Raw genomic sequence first — 19,586 nt, 5'->3', positions numbered from 1 at the left:
TGAAGGCTGCATGGGGATTAGTCTGAGGAAGGCAAGAGTTGAAGGGAGCAAAGGCTTGGAGGATGCAGGTCAGGTTTCACACAGACATGCAGATGGGCTGCTAGCCCGGAAGGTGAGTTCTATGGCTAGAGATGAAGCTGACGAGCCGAGGGCGTGGAGGGACGTCTGTTGAGGCCACAGCGACCCAACACTGGCCCCCAAGAGAAGGGGTGGCCCATGGTCATTAAAAAAAAAAAAAAGCAAACCTTAAAAGTCACCCAGATGTCATATCAAGCATCTTTTCTGACCACAAGGATGTCAGATAATACATGCATATTGTTAAAAAAATTAGACTACCGAGCAACAAATGAAGGAACTGAAAATTCCTTCAAAAATAATCATTGTAAGGTTTTGAATGGAGTCTTCCTGCCTTTTTTCTACGCGTATGTACTTTGCAAAAGTGGATCAATATTTCTTAACCAGCTTTTTAAAAATATGGTTTATTGTCTTATCTCGATAACCTCTCTTGCGAGCGTCCTTTTTAATGCCCGTGTAGAATTCCTCTAATGCTGTTGGAGATTTAGGTTGCTTCCAGTTTTCTGCTATGGCAAACAAGGCTACATGGCACATAATCACAGCTAAATCTTTATGGTACCCTTAATTATCTCTTTAGGATGAAATCTAGGAAATGAAATCACTAGACTAAAATATTTAGGTGTTTTCAAGGCCTTGGCATGCGCTTCCGAATTGTCCCCAATTTTCTACTCCCATCAGCCCATTGGCCATAGTTGCTAATTCTCCTTGGGGCTTTTCATTGCTGTCCTCTCAGACTCCCACACCACTAGAAACTGGTCCACGGGGGGCTCTCCGGGGGGCATGAAGAAGCAGAAGGCTCGGAGATCGGCCGATATTCTGACTTCCCTCCTCCCCCAGCACAGAACAGGCCCCCTGGGCTAACGACTGCTTAGAAAATGAGGCTGGTTTTGAGCGTCTGGCCTCCTCTTCTTATGGGATTGCCAGAGAAAACACAGGACACCCGTTTAGACCTGGACTTCAGATGAACAACAGATCAGTTTTTAGTATAGCTCTGTTCCAAATATTGCATGGCCATTCTTACACTAAAAATTTTTCGGTATTCAGCTGAAATTCAAATATAACTGTGTGCCCTGTGTTTTTGTTTGCTAAATCTGACCGCCTTATCCCCTTAGTGTCTTACCTCATCCATTCTATGTTGGCTGTATTTTCTCAAGGGGTCTCTTAAGAAAATACTGCAGGGGGGCTGGCCCAGTGGCCCAGCAGTTAAGTTCGCATGTTCTGCTTCGGTGGCCCGGGGTTCGCTGGTTCGGATCCCGGGTGCGGACATGGCACCGCTTGGCAAGCCATGCTGTGGCAGGCATCCCACATAGAAAGCAGAGGAAGATGGGCACGGATGTTAGCTCAGGGCCAGTCTTCCTCAGCAAAAAAGGGAGGATTGGCAGCAGTTGGCTCAGGTCTAATCTTCCTCAAAAAAAAAAAAAGAAAAGAAAAGAAAAAGAAAATACTGCAGGCTGACCAGCAATAATTTTTTAATTAATGATTGTCGAGTTCTTCCTTGCATAGTTGGAAAATTATATATGTAACCAATGCCCTATTTTTGGACATTGTTGGGGAGGGGAAAATCCCATTTCTACTCTTTTTGTGTTCTTATGGCTGGACTAATAATAAAATTGACACGAGACCAGATTAACAAGAGAAATGCGCACATATTGGAGATCATAGAGAAATGATGCTCGAGGAGAGAACAAAGCAGGCAGCATGTATATCTTTTACACAAAGAAACAATAAATTTGTGAGGAAAGACAGGACAAGGACTTAGGTTTGAGGCACGTAATAATGAGGAGTTTAAGCTGAGTTTAGGCTTGAGGTGGTACCTTAGCAAGTTTTGTGTGTGCAGCTTCTCGGCCCTGAACATAAGGACACAGGAGAGCACCTTTCGCAGGCAGACTTATTTCCTGCTTTCAAGGGGAACAGAGAGGGTCAGCATGGCCTTTTCGCTTCTCAAGGAACTTTAATTCAAAATAATCAGCATGCTATTGGGGGGTATTTGGGGGTGGCCTGCCCTGGACCCCAACATTCTCCATGTTTCCTTTCCTCTTCTCTTCTCTTTCCTTCCCCCCCCTCCTCCTTTTCCCCAACCCCCATCACCTGTTGGAGCTTAATCTTTGTCCACGTATTTAATTGTTTGTGGGCCACTCAGCCGAGGGCCTCAGGGCTTGGATTAGGGAAACCCGGGGCCGGAACCTCTCTCCCATCCGTAGCCTGCTGAGCCATCAAGGGAATGGTTATGTGTCTCAGTCTAGGCACTGTCATGGTGAGAGTCTGGGGGATAACAGTCGAAAATAAAAAATGAAATCGCAAAACTTAGTATCTCCTTCAGTGAAGCGGAGGATGCAAAGATGGAAGGACAGATGCGGCCACAGAAGCTGCCAGATCGCATTAGCAGGCGCCTGCAGGAAATCTGTTGGCCAACCTCACATGCGCTGGGCACAGCCTGATTCCCTGCCCGGAGCCCAGGGAAGAAAGGGGGCTCTGGATCCTCAGTCACAGCAGCAGGAGGGGCGGGGGAGAGCCCTGCTGTCTCGTCACATGGCCTGGGTATCCGGCCTTGATTTCGTGGTGTCTCTCAGAAGCAAAAACTGAGGAAGCCCAGCACGCAGTAGGCTCTCAATAAGGTTTTCTGGATAATTGATTTATTGGATGAGTCAGCAAATCAATGATCAATATTTCTACTGAGGGGCCAGCCCAGGGGCATGGTGGTTAAATTCGTGTGCTCCCCTTTGGCAGCCCAGGGTTCACGGGTTCAGATCCTGGGTATGGACCTATACACTGCTCATCGAGCCATGCTGTGGTAGCGTCCCACATGCAAAATAGAGAAAGATGGGCACAGATGTTAGCTCAGGGCCAATCTTCCTCACCAAATAATAATAATAATAATAATATTTCTACTGACCAAGGGCTTGCTGCCCAGTGCACACAGAAACCGATACTATGGCTCCAGCTTTTGAGAAAAGAAAAGCTTTATTGCAAGGATGAGTGGCAAGGAGACAGGAGGCAAGGCTCTCACATCTGAATCCTCCATCTAGGGTTACGGGCAAAATTTAAGGAGTTGAGGGCAGAAGCTGATTGGCTAGTCTCAAATCAGTCCATACGTGGTAATAAAGCTACTCGGGCTGCTGGAAGCCGGATTTTCCTTATTGAAGGACTTCTTGCTTCGTAAAGGGCTCCAGTGGCAACATTGTTCCAGGGTCCTCCTGGGGCCGTGGGTTTCCACCCAGCCCATGCACAGTGCCATCTCAGTTATTGAGCAAGGTTTGATTAATCAATAACTTATTTTGAGGAAGCAAAACCAGTGTAAGCTGGTCAACGTTTTGTGTGCTGTTTCGATGTGCCCCTCTCTGGGCATTGATTTCTTCATCCCTGTAAGTGAGCGCTCTTCCAGCTCCAGCCACTAGGTTAGTCTCTGATTACTTCCCACGGTTCTTTCTGAAGCTCGGGACCCAACAAAATTTTTCTCCAAAGGAGCAGCGAGTAAAAATTTTAGACTTTGTGGGCCAGAATACCGTGTCTGCCGCCATGACTAACCTCTGCCGTTGTAGCGCGAAAGCAGCCGCAGACAAGATGTCAAGGAACGGGCATGGCCGTGTTCCCACAAAACGTTATAGACACTGAACTTTGAATTTCATCGAATTTTCGTGTCTCTGGAAATGTTATTCCTCTTTTCACTTTTTCTAATCATTTAAAAATATAAACACCAGTCTTCCCTCATGAGTTGTACCAGAGCGGGCCGTGGGCTTGATTTGGCCCTCGGGCTATAGTTTATTGACCCTGCTAAAGATTCACGAGCAACCATATCTTCCAGGAGGTCCTTTGAGTGCCTGAAAGAAAGGAGAGCATGAAAGTGCTCTTTCTTCTTGATGTGTACTTGCTGATTACCATGTCTGCCAAACTAGCTGTCATAGACACATCGCTGTGCCTTTCTCTCACTCTAGAACCTAAGATGGCTCCCATGTCAAGTCCTTCATAACCCAGAGCCCTATGTCACCAATATGTCCTATTCAGGTGGACTCTTCACTGTCACATACCCAGGGACACCACACCCCTTTCTACAGCCAGTGTTGACTGAGCTGCCCCCTGTGCCTGAGCGGCTGGTACCCGTCTCCCTGACCGTCCAGATTGTGTCCCTCTTGTAAGTGACACCTCAAGCTGAGAAGCCTTCTCCCAAACAACTCTGATCTCTGTCTTCCTTGAACTCCAACCACCAGGGGGATGGGCCTTTTGTATTCCCAGATGAGAGATCAGACGGCCTGGGTTCACGTTCTCATAACTTACCCTGTGACCTGAGCAAGTCCCTAACACCGTCGGAGGGTTCATAATAGTAGTGCTTACTCCGTAAGGTTGCTGCGAGAGTTCATTGAGATGATTTGTGCAACATGCTCGTCCCATAGCCTGGCGCCAGTATGCAAAAACATTCATAAATGCCAGCTACGATTATACTTCTGTATTGTTTGATATTTTTACAGGGACGCTGTATTTATGTAACATTTATACAATAAATACAGACCAAAGGCACCCTTTTAGGTCTAAAACCAAACTAAACAATACTGTTGATCATTTTCTCAAGCAAATTTTTAATTGACGCATAACATTCACACAGAAAAGGGCACAAACCCCAAGAATTCAGCTTGATGAGTTTTTTCACTGTTAGTAATTTTATTTGAATCAAAATGAGACCATCTAGAAAACCCCTGGGAGAGAGAAGAGCAACTCGTGCTTGAGGGAGGTGACATTCTTCAGGGAACAGTGTTGCATCCAGGAATGAGTGTCTGGTCACAACCAAGAGAGAAGCCAGTTAACGCACAGACAGTAAACAAGCCACGGGGAGAAAACAGGCAGCTGGGTCTGCAACGATGCATCACAAAGATGTGTCGCCTGAGCCCGTGGTGTGCTGGCACCTCTCTGGTCCCTTGGTACCCAGCGTGACACTGAGAGATGGCTGAGCCGTCCCTGGTGATGTCTCCACACTTATTCTCCCCCAGGAATAGCGTTTAATCTCATTAACCAACGAACGCTGAACAAATGCACACATTCATCGTCTCAGCACCATTTGGTTTGAGGAAATTGAAACAGTACAGGAAGGCGAGACTCATTCTTTGACGCAGGAATGTTGGCTAAGATTTTTCGGAAGTGTCTGCCCAGCTGCCCACCTCACCCCAGGGCGGAGGGGTGGGTAGAAGTAGCCTTTCCTTTGTACCTATGTGGATATGTGCCAAGCTCTACACACACAAGCGTATTTCATTCCACACAGCCCCAAAGCAAAGGTATCACTCCTTGTCAACAGTTCGACCTAGAGCCATGAAGGGATTTGCTCAAGTCGTACAGCCGGTAAACAGTGGAACGGAGATCCTCACTCAGGTCTGGCTCGGCTGAAAGCACGTCATTTTCTAAGCGCTAGCAGAACAGGACTCCAGGGGTTATTGGAAGCTCTCGTTTTATACATGAGGAAACAGAAGTCCAGAGCGGGGGATGACTTGCCCAAAGTCATTGTGATACAATAAGAAATCTATTTGGTCTTTGTCCCTGGTTGCTGGCATAGAGCGCCTGAAACTCTTGTAATTTCCTGAGTGATAGAGATGCTAGGAGCATCTTTTGTTCTAATATTTGCCTTTGACCCTGGTTCCTGAGACAAGAGCATCTAAGACCCTGGAAATTTCCGGAGTGATTAGAATGTCTTTGGTTTTGCTGATGAGAGGATTGGAGGCTGGGTCCCTAGATAGCTTCAGGATGAGAGCTGGTCACCAGAAAGAGTAAGGCATGATAAGACAGCTGGGACTTTCACCTCTGCCCCCCGCCCCCTATTCTCTGGGGAGGGAGAAGGGCTGGAGATTGAGTTAATAGTGATCATGCCTACGTGACAAAGCTCATGAAAATCTCTACAGTATGATGTTTGGAGAGCTTCCAGGCTGGTGGCCACATGGAGGTGCTGGGAGGGTGGCACACCTGGAGAGGGCGTGGAAGCTCTGTGCCTTCCTCGTACCTGGCCTTATGTATCTCTTCATCTGGCTGTTCATCAGCATCCTTTGTAATATATCCTTTATGAGAACCAGTAAACGTTCTCCTAAGTTTTGTGAGCAGTTCTAACGAATTATCGAACCTAAAGAGGGGGTCATGGAACCCCCTGATTTATAGCCAGCTGGTTGGAAGTACAGGTGGCCCTGACTTGCAATTGGCATCTGAAGTGAGGACAGTCCTGTGGGACTGACCTCTCAACCTGTGGGGGCTGCACGAACTCTGGGCAGTTCCTGTCAGATTGAGTTAAATGGTAGCACACCTAGCTGGTGTCCACTGAGAACTGGAGAATTGCTCGGTGTGGAAAAACACACGGATTTTGTGTCAGAAGTGTGGAATATATAGAAAAGCAGAGTTTTCCTTTTAGTCATAAAAGAGGAAGTTTGTGGCGGGGCGTAGCCTCAGATCCAGGCTCTACATCCCAGACCAGTGTTCCATCTCGGAGACTAGGCGTTCCTTCTTACGCATCCCAAGAAGGCCACCCCATCCACAACTTATAAAAGAAGATGCCAAATAAATATTATTTTAAAAAGCCAACCTTTTCCTCTGTCCATCTGCTTCTGCCTTCACCTCGTGGTCTCTGCTGGGTTTCCATGAGGCTCCAAACCATGTCATTTTCAAAGAAATTTTGTAAAGCAGTGGCACCATTATTCTGACAGAGCCTGATCACCTATCTCTGCCCGAAGCTAGTAGAATGACCAATTTTCTCTGCTGTCCCAGCGTGAAAGGCCGAGATGCAGAATGCCATGGGCTGGCTTTCTTTTCCTTCCTGCATTAACCGGGTTCTGGGAGATGCCGTCTCTCTCCGGAATGGGCTGGCAGCAGCAGAGTTTGACTTCCAGGCTTCAGCACTATTTGTGCAGAGAACGAGACTAATGGGGCTCATTCGAAGTTCCAGCCAAGTTTCAAAGGGGCTTTGCAGGAACTCCTTAAATGTGTTTTGATCAATATTATTTAATGGCGCTGGAAAATCATCACGATGTAATGTTCGCAATGAGCAGCGCATATGTATGTATGTTTTTGGTTCTGCTGTTAATAAAAATGCACATCTCCACATCCATGTCTCAGTGAAGATGTCTTCAACGACAAGGAACAGAACAGCTAAGCATAGTGTCTGAAATCTAGGGTGACCAACCGTCCCACTTTTTCCAGAAATGGGACTTTCAATGCTAAAACTGAGAGAGCCCTGGGTGAATCAGGTCAGTTGGTCACTACATAAATCATAAGGCTATTTAAGATTTACTCAACAAGAAGTCTAGACACAGGTGGTCCAAGGGTCAGTGGGGTGGCTCAAGGATGTCCTCAAGGGTCTGGCCCTTTCCTCGCTTCCCCTATGCCATTCTTGCCACCGTGGCTGCAGCAGCTTCAGGACCATAAGGGGGCAGCACTCCAGACTCTAATCGTCTTCCCCGGGAGCACCCCCAAAAAGACTTCCTGTTGTATCTCCCTGGCCTGTCATGGTCTCACAGCTACCTCTAGCTGCAAGGGAAAAAGTGGGTGTCCGGCAAAGGCACATGGGATTGCCATGGCTGTGGACTGAATGTTTCTGTCCCCCCCCAGATTCATACACTGAAACCCTCATCTCCACTGTGATAGGGTTAAGAGGTGGGGCCTTTAGGAGGTGACAGGTTATGAGGGTAGAGCCCTCATGAATGGGATTAGCGCCCTTTTAAAAGAGAGAGGACCTCTTTCTCCACCAGGCGAGGATATAGCCAGAAAGTGGCCATCTGAAACCAGGAGGAAGGTCACCTGGTCCTCATCAGCTGGCATCTTGATCTTGGCCTTTCCAGCCCTTTACAGCCGTGAGAAATCGATGTTTGTCATTCATGCCCCCCATTCTGTCATATTTTTGTTCTGGCAGCCTGAAAAGACGAAGACAGCTGGCTTCCATGGGGGGCTGAGACGGTGGCTCCCTAACCGATCAGTGCTCTGGGAGGAAGTGGGTGGGGAGAAGTCCGTTCAGTGGGCAGCCAACCATGTCGGCCACAACTCATGCAGCCACCTGGAGAGGAGACACCGAGTGAAGCGGTCAAGAGTGAGAGCTCGGGCTGAATCCCAACGGCCGCTCCCCTGTGTGGAACTTTGGGCGTGTTGCTTAACTTCTCTTTCCTCTCCTGTAAAGTAGAGATAAAGCTCCTCTCTCACGGGACTGTTGTGGCAATTTACGTGAGTTTGTGCATGGAAAGTGCCAGTGCCTGGCACGCAGGAAATGTGTCGTAAACGTTGGCTTTGTGTTTTCCTTCATGGCAGCACCCATCTCTCCATCTTCCAGAAAAAGACCTGACTTTTACCAGGTGACTATTCTGAGACAGCTTGGCATGGGGGAACAAGCTTCTTTCTTGGGGAAAGAAAGAAGAACCATCAGGGTTTGGTGTTGCCGCCTGGCGTTTGTAAGTTGAAGATCAGAGCTGAATTGTTTGGGATCTGTGGGCCCTCCTTTGGCCGGGAGGCGCAAAGGAGAGGCATTGAGAGAGAGAAGGATGGGAAGCTGGCAGTAAGAGAGAAACTTGAGGCACACGCCAGTGCTGTCCAATAGGGATTTTTATGGAGTTCTGCTGCGTGAGTCCCCGTGAGAGCGTCAGAAAAATTCCGCCTTACTCATTAACATGGGGTGGCTCTGGATGCATTTGGGTGGCCTCAGTGGCATGCTGAGCAGTGTTTTCAATGGACAAAGCATGAGGGCTAAGGTCCCCAAGGCAAGCCAACCACACCTGGGTTACAGGCAAGAACCACACGGAACACCTGGAGGGAACAGGGCCCTCTGGGTGCACGTGGGTCAAGGTTACGCATAATTTTAGGTTCCTTCTTCATACCTGTTTGCATTTTCCAAAATTTCTGCACCAACCAGGGATCTGTTCTGCAATCAGATAAGAATGTTATTTAAAAGTTTTATAGAGGGGACCACAATCATTAGCGGGTTTTTTTTAAAGATTGTACACATTAGCTCCATGTGTCAGATAAACTGCTTATCCAGCATCATTTTCTCTTTCCCTTTGTCTCCCAGCTTCTTTCTAACAGCTGATAAGTAATAATAGAAACTGTTTATTGAGCATTTTACCATGTGTGTCCCAGGCACGGGCTCAGCGCTTGATGTGCATAATAATCCCAGGAAGTACTATTATCGTGGCTATTTTAAAGATGAAGAAAATGAGCTGGGGCCGGCCCGGTGGCACAGTGGTTAAGTTTGCACGTTCCACTTCAGCAGCCCGGGCTTCCCTGGTTCGGATCCTGGGTGCGAACATGGCACCGCTTGTCAGGTCATGCTGTAGCAGGCATCCCACATATAAAGTAGAGGAAGGTGGGCACGGATGTTAGCTCAGGGCCAGTCTTCCTCAGCAAAAAGAGGAGGATTGGCAGATGCTAGCTCAGGGCTAATCTTCCTCAAAAGAAAAAAGAAAGAAAGAAAGAAAGAAAGAAAGAAAGAAAGAAAATGAGCATCAAGGAAGGTAAATCCTGGCCCACGGCCCCTTTGAGCTAAGGCTGTTTGGTGCCGAAACTCCTGCTTCTAACCACTACCTGGCTCTGCTTTGTTCCTTTTGTCATCTTTCCTTGTCTCCCCTCTTGAAAATCATCAATAAGACATGTCTGTCAATTCTGTGGTGATAGCACAAGATTTCTCACCTTCGACATGATTGACACTTTAGACCAGTTAATTCTCTATTGAGGGGGCCGTCCCGTGCATTGCAGCATGTTTAGCAGCATCCCTGGACTCCACCCGCTAGATGCCAGGAGCAGTCCCCCCACACACCCAGTTGTAAAAACCGAAGATGTCTCCAGACATTGCCAAATGTCCCCAGGGATCAAAATCGTCCTCAGTGAGAACCACCGAGGTAGCTGGATCTCCGCAGTAGCTGTGGGAAAGGATCCTGGAGCCCCTCCAGTTGAATGGTCCACAACAGGAACCCACAGGAACACTGTGTGCCCTCCTGGCAAGCTCCCAGGCTCGTTCGAGGCAGCTGCCACCTGCTAGGACAATCCAGGGCAGGGCTTGACAAACGCTTGGTGCGTCTCTGGCAACAGGAGACACAGGCTGAAGCGAGATGTTCCTGCCACTTGTCCTGAAAGCTAGGATGCTGGGACCAGAATGGGTGACATGGGCAGTTCTTGACCAGCAAAGGGCAGGGGGCCCCAAGCTGGTGTGCAGATGGCACTTCTGAACAGAGGCAGCAGACCAGGCTCCTGACGAAGATGCTGCGGGAGGAGGCAGAAAGATCAGTGGACTCAGATGCGTCCATTTCCAGTCCTGGTCCTGCCCCCTTTAATATTGTGGTCTCAGTCAAGCCCTTTGAGAATATTAACGCTTCCCTCTGTCCCTTCTGGGGACGGGAGGAGGATGAGCCCAAAGTGGCCCACTCTGTCTCCATTCCATTATATTTATGTTCTCCCCCTGTCCCCCCTCCCTGCCTAAATGTCAGCTCATGAGGGCGGGCGAGGCTGGGGCATCACCGGAGCCTATGGCAGTGGCAGACACAGTGAATACTCAATAAAGACGTGCAGAATGAAGGCACACACCCCCAACCCCTGTAGAGGAAGCGATTTGAAAATATGCCTCAACGACTATAGACATATCAAGCCCTTTGTACTCAGTGGTTCCACATCTGAGAATCTATAGCCCCCACGCCAAATAATCCAACACGAAGAAAAAAGCTCTAAATGAATCCATGTTCATCCTACAGTGGCTAAAATAGCACAAACAACCTGAAAACCCCACCTAAGTGACCAAGATAGGGGCATAGTGAAAACAGCCCTGATAAAGCCACGTGGTGAAATTTCAGGCGGCCATTACAAATGTTGTTGACAGCAGGATGAATCAATATTGTAGCACACACACACAACTATAATGCATACTGCAAAATTGTACGTTCCACCCAATTCCTAAGACTCTGGCAGTGAGTGTTCTGTCATACTGCTGGTGGGAATATCATGCATAATTCTTCTCTCTGGAGGGCAATGTGGAAATTCCTCTGAAAAAGGCAAGTGTTCATGTAATTTGACCCAGTGATTTTATTTTTTTCTAGGAATTTCTTTATTTTTAGTAATTTATCCTAGAGATGTATTAGGAAACAACCAAGATGTCTATGAACAGGAGAATAAATAAATCACTGTATATCAATATAATGGAATACTATGCAGCCATTAAAAATGAGGAGATTTACATGTCCTGACGTGGAAAGATCCCAAGATATATCAAGGAAATAAAAGGAAAATCACAAAATGTTTTGTTTTTGTTTTTGTTTGAGGAAGATTAGCCCTGAGCTAACATCTGCTGCCAATCCTCCTCTCTTTTTGCTGAGGAAGACTGGCCCTGAGCTAACATCCATGCCCATCTTCCTCTACTTTCTATGTGGGACACCTGCCACAGCATGGCTTGCCGAGCGGTGCCATGTCCACACCCGGGATCTGAACTGGTGAACCCTGGGCTGCCGAGAAGCGGAATGTGCACACTTAACAGCTGCACCACTGGGCCGGCCCCAGTTTTTATTTTTTTGAAGAATGGCCCCAAGCTAACATATGTTGCAATCTTTCTCTCTTTTTTTTTCTCCCAAAGCCCCCCAGTACATAGTTGTAAGTCCTTCTGGTTCTCCTATGTGGGACGCCACCACAGCATGGCTGGATGAGTGGTGTGTAGGTCTGCACCCAGGATCCAAACCAGAGAACCCCAGGCCGTCAAAGCAGAGCGTACAACTTAACTGCTACGCCACCGGGCTGGCCCCACAAAATGTTTTTATACATTAACAAATGATGTCGTGTATGGTGGTATAAGCATTTTAAAAACTTTAACATTTAACCTCTAAAAAACCCTGGAGGAATATTTTTCAAACTGTTGACAACGGTTCTCTCTAAAGGACAGAGACCGATTTTTCTCTATATTGTCAATTTCTGTAATGGTTAACATTTTTTAACATAGCTGATAAGACACCAAACCTGCAACATGAGCTCACCAGGCACGTGAAGACTGGAAAGAACTCCTCTGTCAAGGTGTTGTTAACGGCGATTAGATCATTTCTAAGCAGCGGGGTAACGGGCAGTTTCTGTCCGTCTTCTTTTAGGGGAAAACTTTTATAAAGAGCATGTGTGGCTCACACAGAGGACAGCGCCCTCCCACAAACCCTCTTTGTTGAAACCCGGGTGGTGCACAGGGTGTAGAATGTTCTGTCGGTGTAACCTGCTGTCGTGCGGTGTCCTGTTTCCCCAGGATGGATGACATCCAGCTCTGTAATGACATCATGGACCTGAAGCAGGAGCTACAGAACTTGGTCGCCATTCCAGGTAAACATCTGAGCCTCCACCCCCGGCACGTAGCTGCTCAGAGCCCCCAGCCGGCCGTGTGTCCACCCCTTAGGTCTGGAAGTCAGAGTTCGTCCCTTCTCCTAGCGTGGCCTCATTCTCGCAATGTGGTGCTCCCTGATCACGATTCAAACACGACTCCGTGTCAGGTAGACCCGGTTCAAGTCCTAATTCTGGCTACCTTCTTGACCTTGGCAGGTCACTTTCTCTCTCTGAGACTCGGTTTCTCCTCCTCTGAAAATGGGGTAGTAACATCAACGGTATCTAGCTTGTTGGGTGTACGTCTCATTGTGATTAATGAAGCAATGCAAGCCATGCGCTTAGCTTGATGTCTGATCCAAAGTAAGCATCCAGTAAATATTGGCAATCGCCATTATTATTATCCTGTCTGGGGACAGAGGATGGTGATTACGAGCTCTGACTTTGCAGTCCAACCTACATCTGTCACTTATTAATGACAAGACCTTGGGCAAGTTACTTCACTAAATCTCGGTTTCTTCATCTGTAGACTGGGACGATAGTGGTATCTACCTCGTAGGGTTGTTGTCGGGTGGACCGAGGGGAAAAATACGTAAAGTGCTTAGCTCAGTTCCCATCCTATAGTAAGTGCTGAATAAATTATTGCTGTTATTGTTATCATTACCTGAACAAGTTTCTACCCATTCTTCAGCTCATAGCTTGTTTGGCCCCTTCTTCCAAGAAAGCCTTCCCCGCCCATCCAGGCTGGGTTGGGTGCCCTCCGGGGGCTTACTCTTATCAAAGAACTTATCAAAAAATTGCCTGTTGAGGGGCCGGCCCAGTGGCGCAGTGGTGAAGTGCACACGTTCCACTTCAGCAGCCCGGGATTCACCGGTTCAGACCCCAGGTGCAGACATGGCACCACTTGGCACGCCATGCTGTGGTAGGCGTCCCACATAGAAAGTAGAGGAAGATGGGCACAGGTGTTAGCTCAGGGCCAGTCTTCCTCAGCAAAAAGAGGAGGATTGGCAGCAGATGTTAGCTCAGGGCTAATTAAATAAATAAATAATAGCCTGTTGACTCACACACGTCCCTCTCTAGAAGCAGTGCTCCTTGAGGGCAGGAATGAGGACCTGGGAGGTGCTAAAGGAAGGTTAATAGAATGAACCAACCCAACTCTGTCTCAAGAACCTGGCCTTGGCCTTGGCAAGAAGCAGCACAGGCCAGATACGCACCCCCGTTGGCCTTGAACTGACTGTTTTTGCCATCCTACCAGTTCAGTAAGTATGTCTCGAGGCCGCGCTGCCTCCAGCCCTGAGCTCGGGGCTGGGCATGCAGCGATGAAGAGAAAATGATTCTCTGCTCTCAGGTGCCCACAAGTTAGGGGAAAGAGAGCGCCCAGCCCACAGCGGGTACCAGGGAGGGTAGCCCTTGTTGCACCAGTAGTGCAGGACACCGTTTAGAATGGGGCATTGCTCCAGATCCCTCGACCCCAGGAACACTTGGGGCTGGAGAATTAATTCTCCATTGGAAGCGGGGCTGTCCTGTGTGTTGCAGGATTTAGCAGCGTCCCTGGCCTCAACCCACCACGTGACAGTGGCATCCCCCTCTGTCCCAGGGGTGACCACCGAAAACGTCTCCAGAAGCTGCCAAATATCCCCTGGCTGGGGGTGGAGCGGGTAGGTGGGCAAATTGTCCCGCCCCGTCTAAGAACCACCACTTCCAAGCCCAGTGATCTGGGTTTGAATCCAGGATTACCGGCTAGATGACCTTCACGGAACAACGCAATTTCACTGAGCCTCGAAGTCCTTGTGTGTAAAATGAGGCCAATAACGCCCCCCTCCCGTGCTGGTTGTGACTCTGCCGTGAATTAACAGATCAAAGAGCGGGAGCGCTCAACCCATCCTCGTTCCAACGACAGCGTATGCCGTGACATTAGAACTTTCAGATACCGTTGCGTGAATGAGCATTTCCTGGGCGCCAGGCACTGTGCAGGCCACGGGAATACACAAGTGAGCAGACAGTCCTAACCGAATAGGGGGTGCCAGCTCGTGGGTACAGGGTTGTTTTGGGGGTGATTAAAATGTTCTAGAATCGATTGTGGCGATGGTTGCATAACTCTGCAAATAACAACTTCAACAGGCGCCTTGTTTGGTGTGTGAAATATATCTCAATAAAACTGTTGCCACGGAAAGTTAAATGTCAAACATAAAGCAATAAAAGGCTGGGGAAGAGAATCACCAAGTCCAGACATCAGCTTCTGGAAATTCCCATTCGATTAGTGTGGGGCTCTGGCATCGGTCATTTTTAAAAGCTTCTCACAGGATGCTGATAAGCAGCTAGAGTTGAGAGCCAGCAGGCCAATTCAATTCTCTTGTTTTATAGCCCTCCAAGGGAAAGTTTGGTTGAAAGCTACAAAAACCCATCCAATCTTATGTAAGCACAAAACCGGCAATTACCAGAAGGACAGTGAAGACTCCTGGAGCCCTAGAGCATTGTATCAGTTTCCTGTAGCTGCCGTAACAAATTCCCACAAACTTAGTGCCTTAGAACAACAGAAAATTATTCTCTCACCGTTCTAGAGCCCAGAAGCTCGAAATCACACTGTTGGCAGGGCCCTGCTCCCTCCGAAGTCTCGAGAAGAAAATCCTTCCTTGCCTCTTCCAGCTCCTGGTGGCGCCCGTCAATCTTGGGTGGTCCTTGGCTTGTCGCTGCCTGTCTCCAATCTCTGCCTCCAGGTCACATGGCCTTCTTCTCTGTATATCTTCTGTCCTCTCCTCTCCTTTCACGGACACCAGTCATTGGACTACGGGCCCACCCTCATGAGGATGACCTCGTCTTAACTAACAATATCCGCAAAGATCCTATTTCCAAATGGAATCCCAGTAGATATGAAATCAGAGGGGGTGTGTACTATTTATCCCAACACAGCGTGAAGCTCACCCCAACCTCACAAGGGTCTGGAACCAGAAGCAGGAGAGCTGTGGAATGTTCTTGGGCTCTTGCTCTCTTTCTCTCTCTATTCTGGGTGCAGGTTCCATTTTCTCCCTCTGGCGCACGAGTCAAGCAAGGCCACTCCATCTCCCTTCCATGATTTCCCACCCAAGAGCCTGATGCCCAGGGCCTCTGCGTCCCAATTTTCAACTTCCCAGGAGACTCTGATGGGCCCAATATGGACTGGCATCTCCCTTGGGAGGAAAGATTCCCAGAACCCACTGTTGGCTCAGCAGGACATGTGGGAGGCACTGAGGCAGAGGACACATGAGTGTGTGGCCACCAGGTCAGCCAAGGCCACCTCAGGCCACAGTGGCTCCACGTGGGGCCGTAGCAGCCTCTCAAGTGGAAGTGGGGGTCTTTGGCTGACAGTGATTGGGGTGTGTGACTGACCAGGACGTGGACTAGAGTGAGGAGAAAAGGCGCTCAGTTCCAGCACAAAACATTCAGTAATCAGGATCGATAATGTTTTAATACAATATCTAAAATATCAAAATTCTTGCAAAAAAAATCCATGGATGAACAAAACACCAAAAGCTTAAATAAAGACGAGATCAGTACTGACACTCAAAGGGCGGAGGCCAGGGACACAAAAACCTGCAGCATGGGGACAGTCCCACAAGAGGAATGTGTCCTGCCCGAAATGCCATTGACTGGCCCGCCATGAAACACTTGGGACAAGGTCACAGGGCTGGTTAGAACAGTGCCCAGGTCCTCGACGCCAGTCCCAAGGATTCACCAGGAAAGCATACCGTCCCAGTCACTTTCATGCGGAAATTCAGACATTAGTTTCTTTCCTCCTCACCTCTTCCCATTGTCTCCTCGGACTCCTCGGTGAGAGTCCCTCTGCGTTCCTCAATGGATGTGGCTGATTTTAGGGGGAAAAAAATGCTCCCAGCAACACATCAATAAAAGTATTAAGGAAAGAAGACGCTGAACTGCCCAGAAAATCCTATTTCTCCAGCTCCTCAATGGTGGGTGTGGGTGACTTGTGATCCAAGACAACCCCTGGGGCCGTCCCTGCCTTGAGGGCTTCTCAAGGACAAGCCAAGAGGTCTCGTCCCAGCGCCACTGCCACCACTGCCGCCTCAGAGCAGGGGATGCTTAGAGCTGGCTGTAGGGACACAGAAATAGGATCGCCTTCATAGGGTTGTCGGAAAAGATTAAACTAGAGGTCCTCAACCAGGGACCACTTGCCCCCCCAGGGGACACTGGCCATGTCTGGAGGCATTTTGAGTCGTCACAAAAGGTGGGGGCTTCTACTGGCATTGAGTGGGTAGAAGGCAGGGATGCTGGTCGACATCCTGCAGGGCACAGGGCAGCCCCCCACGACATGGAATGACGCAGTCTCAAACACCAATAGTGTCGAGGCTGAGAAACCTAGGTTAAAGGAAAATGTAAAGCTCATGGTAATACAGGTAGAATGATAATAGTTGCAATTTACTAAGCACTTACCATTTGCACACTTACGCTATATTTGCTTGTCCTCCATTAAATAAGTATTTTTTTTGTGTGCCCGATGCAGCCAATACTTAATCTGGAGGGCATTGAGTCGTTAAAACAACAGGGACGATGTAAATAATCGCTTATAATAATTGCAGCTGACTGTTGATGAGCCCTTATTATGCACCGGGCAGGAAGCCTAGTATTTTACTTGTTTATCTCCCTTAAAATTGCCACAACGTTATGATTATCGGTGTTGAGAGGCTGGATGCTCAGCAAGGTTGAGGAACGTGCCCCGAGTCACACAGCTAGGAGGGGGAGGAGCTGGGACGGCAAGCCAGAGCCATCGGAGTCTACAGCCAGGGCTCACAGTTGGGACAGAGGCTCCAGGTCAGGGAGACCAGTTGGGAGGCCACAGCATGGCCCAGGGAGACGGGGGGTTGGTACCCTGGGCCTGGAGGAGATGAGCAGCACGCTGGAGAGTCATGTCAGCAAGCACGTGGAGATGTTAGGAGCTAGGTGCGTGTGGGATGCCAGCAAACAGGGGTGAAGCTGGCAAGCTGGAGGTTCTCATGGGGAAGTAGGTGGGTGATGCTGGCCAGCAAGAGTGTCACATGACCAAGCAAGAGGTGGTGCCTGTGGGCAAGTGGATAGTGCCTGGAGGCAGGTGGGCGGTACCTGCGGGCAGGTGGGTGAGGAACTGGTCTGTAAGGTGGCACAGACCACTTCGAGTAGACGGCTTCTCCCTGAGCTGCTGGGAAGGGCTGCGTGAGTGGAGGGCTGCCTCTGAGTATCTGGAGGTGCCCGAATGGCAGAAGAGAGAAAATGGGGATGAGTAACTTGGGGACGGAGGTGCGTCCATTCCTGGGGGCCCTGCCAGTCCTTGCGTGGCTCTGGCAAAGATCTGGGGAGGGGCAGAGGACTCTCGGGAATATCGGAGGGCCTTTGCTGGTTACTTGGAGAGGACAGTGACACCACGGATGACGCCCTGAGCGAGCTGAGCCAGGGCGCACGGTTAACTCGCTGGCAGGGGGCCGGGAAGCTCAGTGGTGCTGACGAGTGATGTAGGAAATCGGACCACGGGACCCACCGTGGGAGGAGTCACACCGCCATTGTCAACCGGCGATGGCCTGGAATCCAGGGGCTGCTGGCAATTCCACCCCCTTCCCCACTGCCCCTCTGCTTAATGGGAGAGACCACCACTCTCTCCTCACCAAATATATATTCCCCTCGCCTCTGGTTCTGCCTCCAGATCGAGAGGAAATTGTCAGCGCCAGTCCTAGGCAGGCGGACGACAAGCTGCCCCACATTTTTTGATCTTCTGAAGGAGTCTGAACAGAACGAGACTGATGCGGGTTTAAATTTCCGCCCTCCTCGTTTTCCCCATCCTCATCTCCAGCCCTCGTGTTTTCTCTCTGGTGTTCTAGCCCGCGGTATTTGGGACAGGACTAACGCCCCCAGCGTGGAGGCTTTTCATCTCACAGATCGCTTGACTCCCACGAGAAAGTAGTTCCCTCCGCACGCCCCCCCCCCCCCCCCCCACCAGACCCTCCTCACCCTCTGCCGTCTGCACGGCCCCCGGGCAGCATCAGTACCACTTACTGAGCTCTCCCCACAGCCCGAGTCCACCTAAGTCCTTTACTAATGTCACTGCAGTTAAGCCTCACCGTGTGTATTTTACAGAGGGGGAAACTGAGGCTTGAAGAGGTCAAGTTACTTCTCCAAGTTCACCCCATGAGCAAAATGGTAGACCAGGATTCCAACCCTGGCCCCTCGGACTCCAGTGCTTTCAACAGTTCCACTCAGCGGTTTCTTTGCTGATGTTTTCTTCTTCCCAGAGAAAGAAAAAACCAAGCTGCAGAAGCAGAGAGAGGACGAGCTAATCCAGAAGATCCACAAACTGGTGCAGAAGCGAGACTTCCTGGTGGACGACGCAGAGGTGGAACGGTTAAGGTGGGTGGGCGGCAGGTCCCCAGGCACCTGGCTGTTGGAACGCAACCCTCGGCTTCCTTCCGAAACCCGTCGTCTGCTCCGGGGACCCACAGCCTTGCCTAACAGGCGTGGCAAATGCTCCGCACACACTGGATCCAAATGAGCCCCAGCTTTGTGGCCTGGGGACCCATTTCACATTCAAGAGAAACTCAAATTGTCTCCAAAAAGTCTTGCAAAGGCCCTTGAGTCTCAAGTAAACATCATTCCAGGAGGTTACCCGGGAGGAATTAGATCACACAGCACATGGCAGAGCTTCCTACACCTTCTCTTCACTGAGCTTTCTCTCACGCATCAAGGCAATTTCTAGAAACTTCTGTTGGTTTCTACAGAAACCCTGCCCCCCGTACTGACCGGCTTCCTTGCCTGCCCTCTCCACTTCCCGGCTTTGTTCTTTTCTCTTCCCTGTCCTTGGTGGCTCCGATGCCCTTTCTTAGCCTCCAGGGTCTCCTATTTGCAGACACACCTGCCACCTTGATCAGGACAACGCTGGAGGCCCCTGAGGAAGCCGGCCTGGGAAAGATGTGAATGCTGATCCTTGAATATTTTTGTCCTGGAGCCGAGCCTTTGGAGCACTCCACAGGAAAGAGGCTCACGGGGCTTCTTCCAACCCAGAGGGCAACTCCCTCTTTGTTTTCTGTGTCCTCCTGGGTCGTCTGAGACCCCTGGGCCTCAGCCAGACCTGGCCCTCTGACTTTGCCCCGGGCGACCCTTGGAAGAGCTGAGGTGACTTGCCTTCTGAGGCCTGCCAGCACCTTGTGGGAGCACAGGTGTCTAGGGTGACTGACAGGTACAGGGTCGGGAGAGGTGTTGCCCAGCTCACGGAACCC

At 49.6% G+C, this 19,586-nt stretch overlaps 1 protein-coding gene across 1 annotated transcript in view; it reads left to right on the top strand.

The window, feature by feature from the left end:
- The window catches only part of BMERB1 (bMERB domain containing 1), a 112,118-nt gene that overhangs the window by 87,704 nt on the left and 4,828 nt on the right, over window positions 1-19,586 (top strand). Inside the window, exons 3-4 of the mRNA XM_023616278.2 lie at window positions 12,281-12,354; window positions 18,606-18,720. Of these exons, the coding sequence (XP_023472046.1) occupies window positions 12,281-12,354; window positions 18,606-18,720 (189 nt within the window). The remainder of the gene's footprint in view (window positions 1-12,280; window positions 12,355-18,605; window positions 18,721-19,586) is intronic.

Source organism: Equus caballus, chromosome 13 (assembly GCF_041296265.1).
Source record: "Equus caballus isolate H_3958 breed thoroughbred chromosome 13, TB-T2T, whole genome shotgun sequence".
NCBI lineage: Eukaryota > Metazoa > Chordata > Mammalia > Perissodactyla > Equidae > Equus > Equus caballus.
Note: the sequence above shows the minus strand (reverse complement) of the source record. Positions and strands in the feature narration are given on the sequence as shown.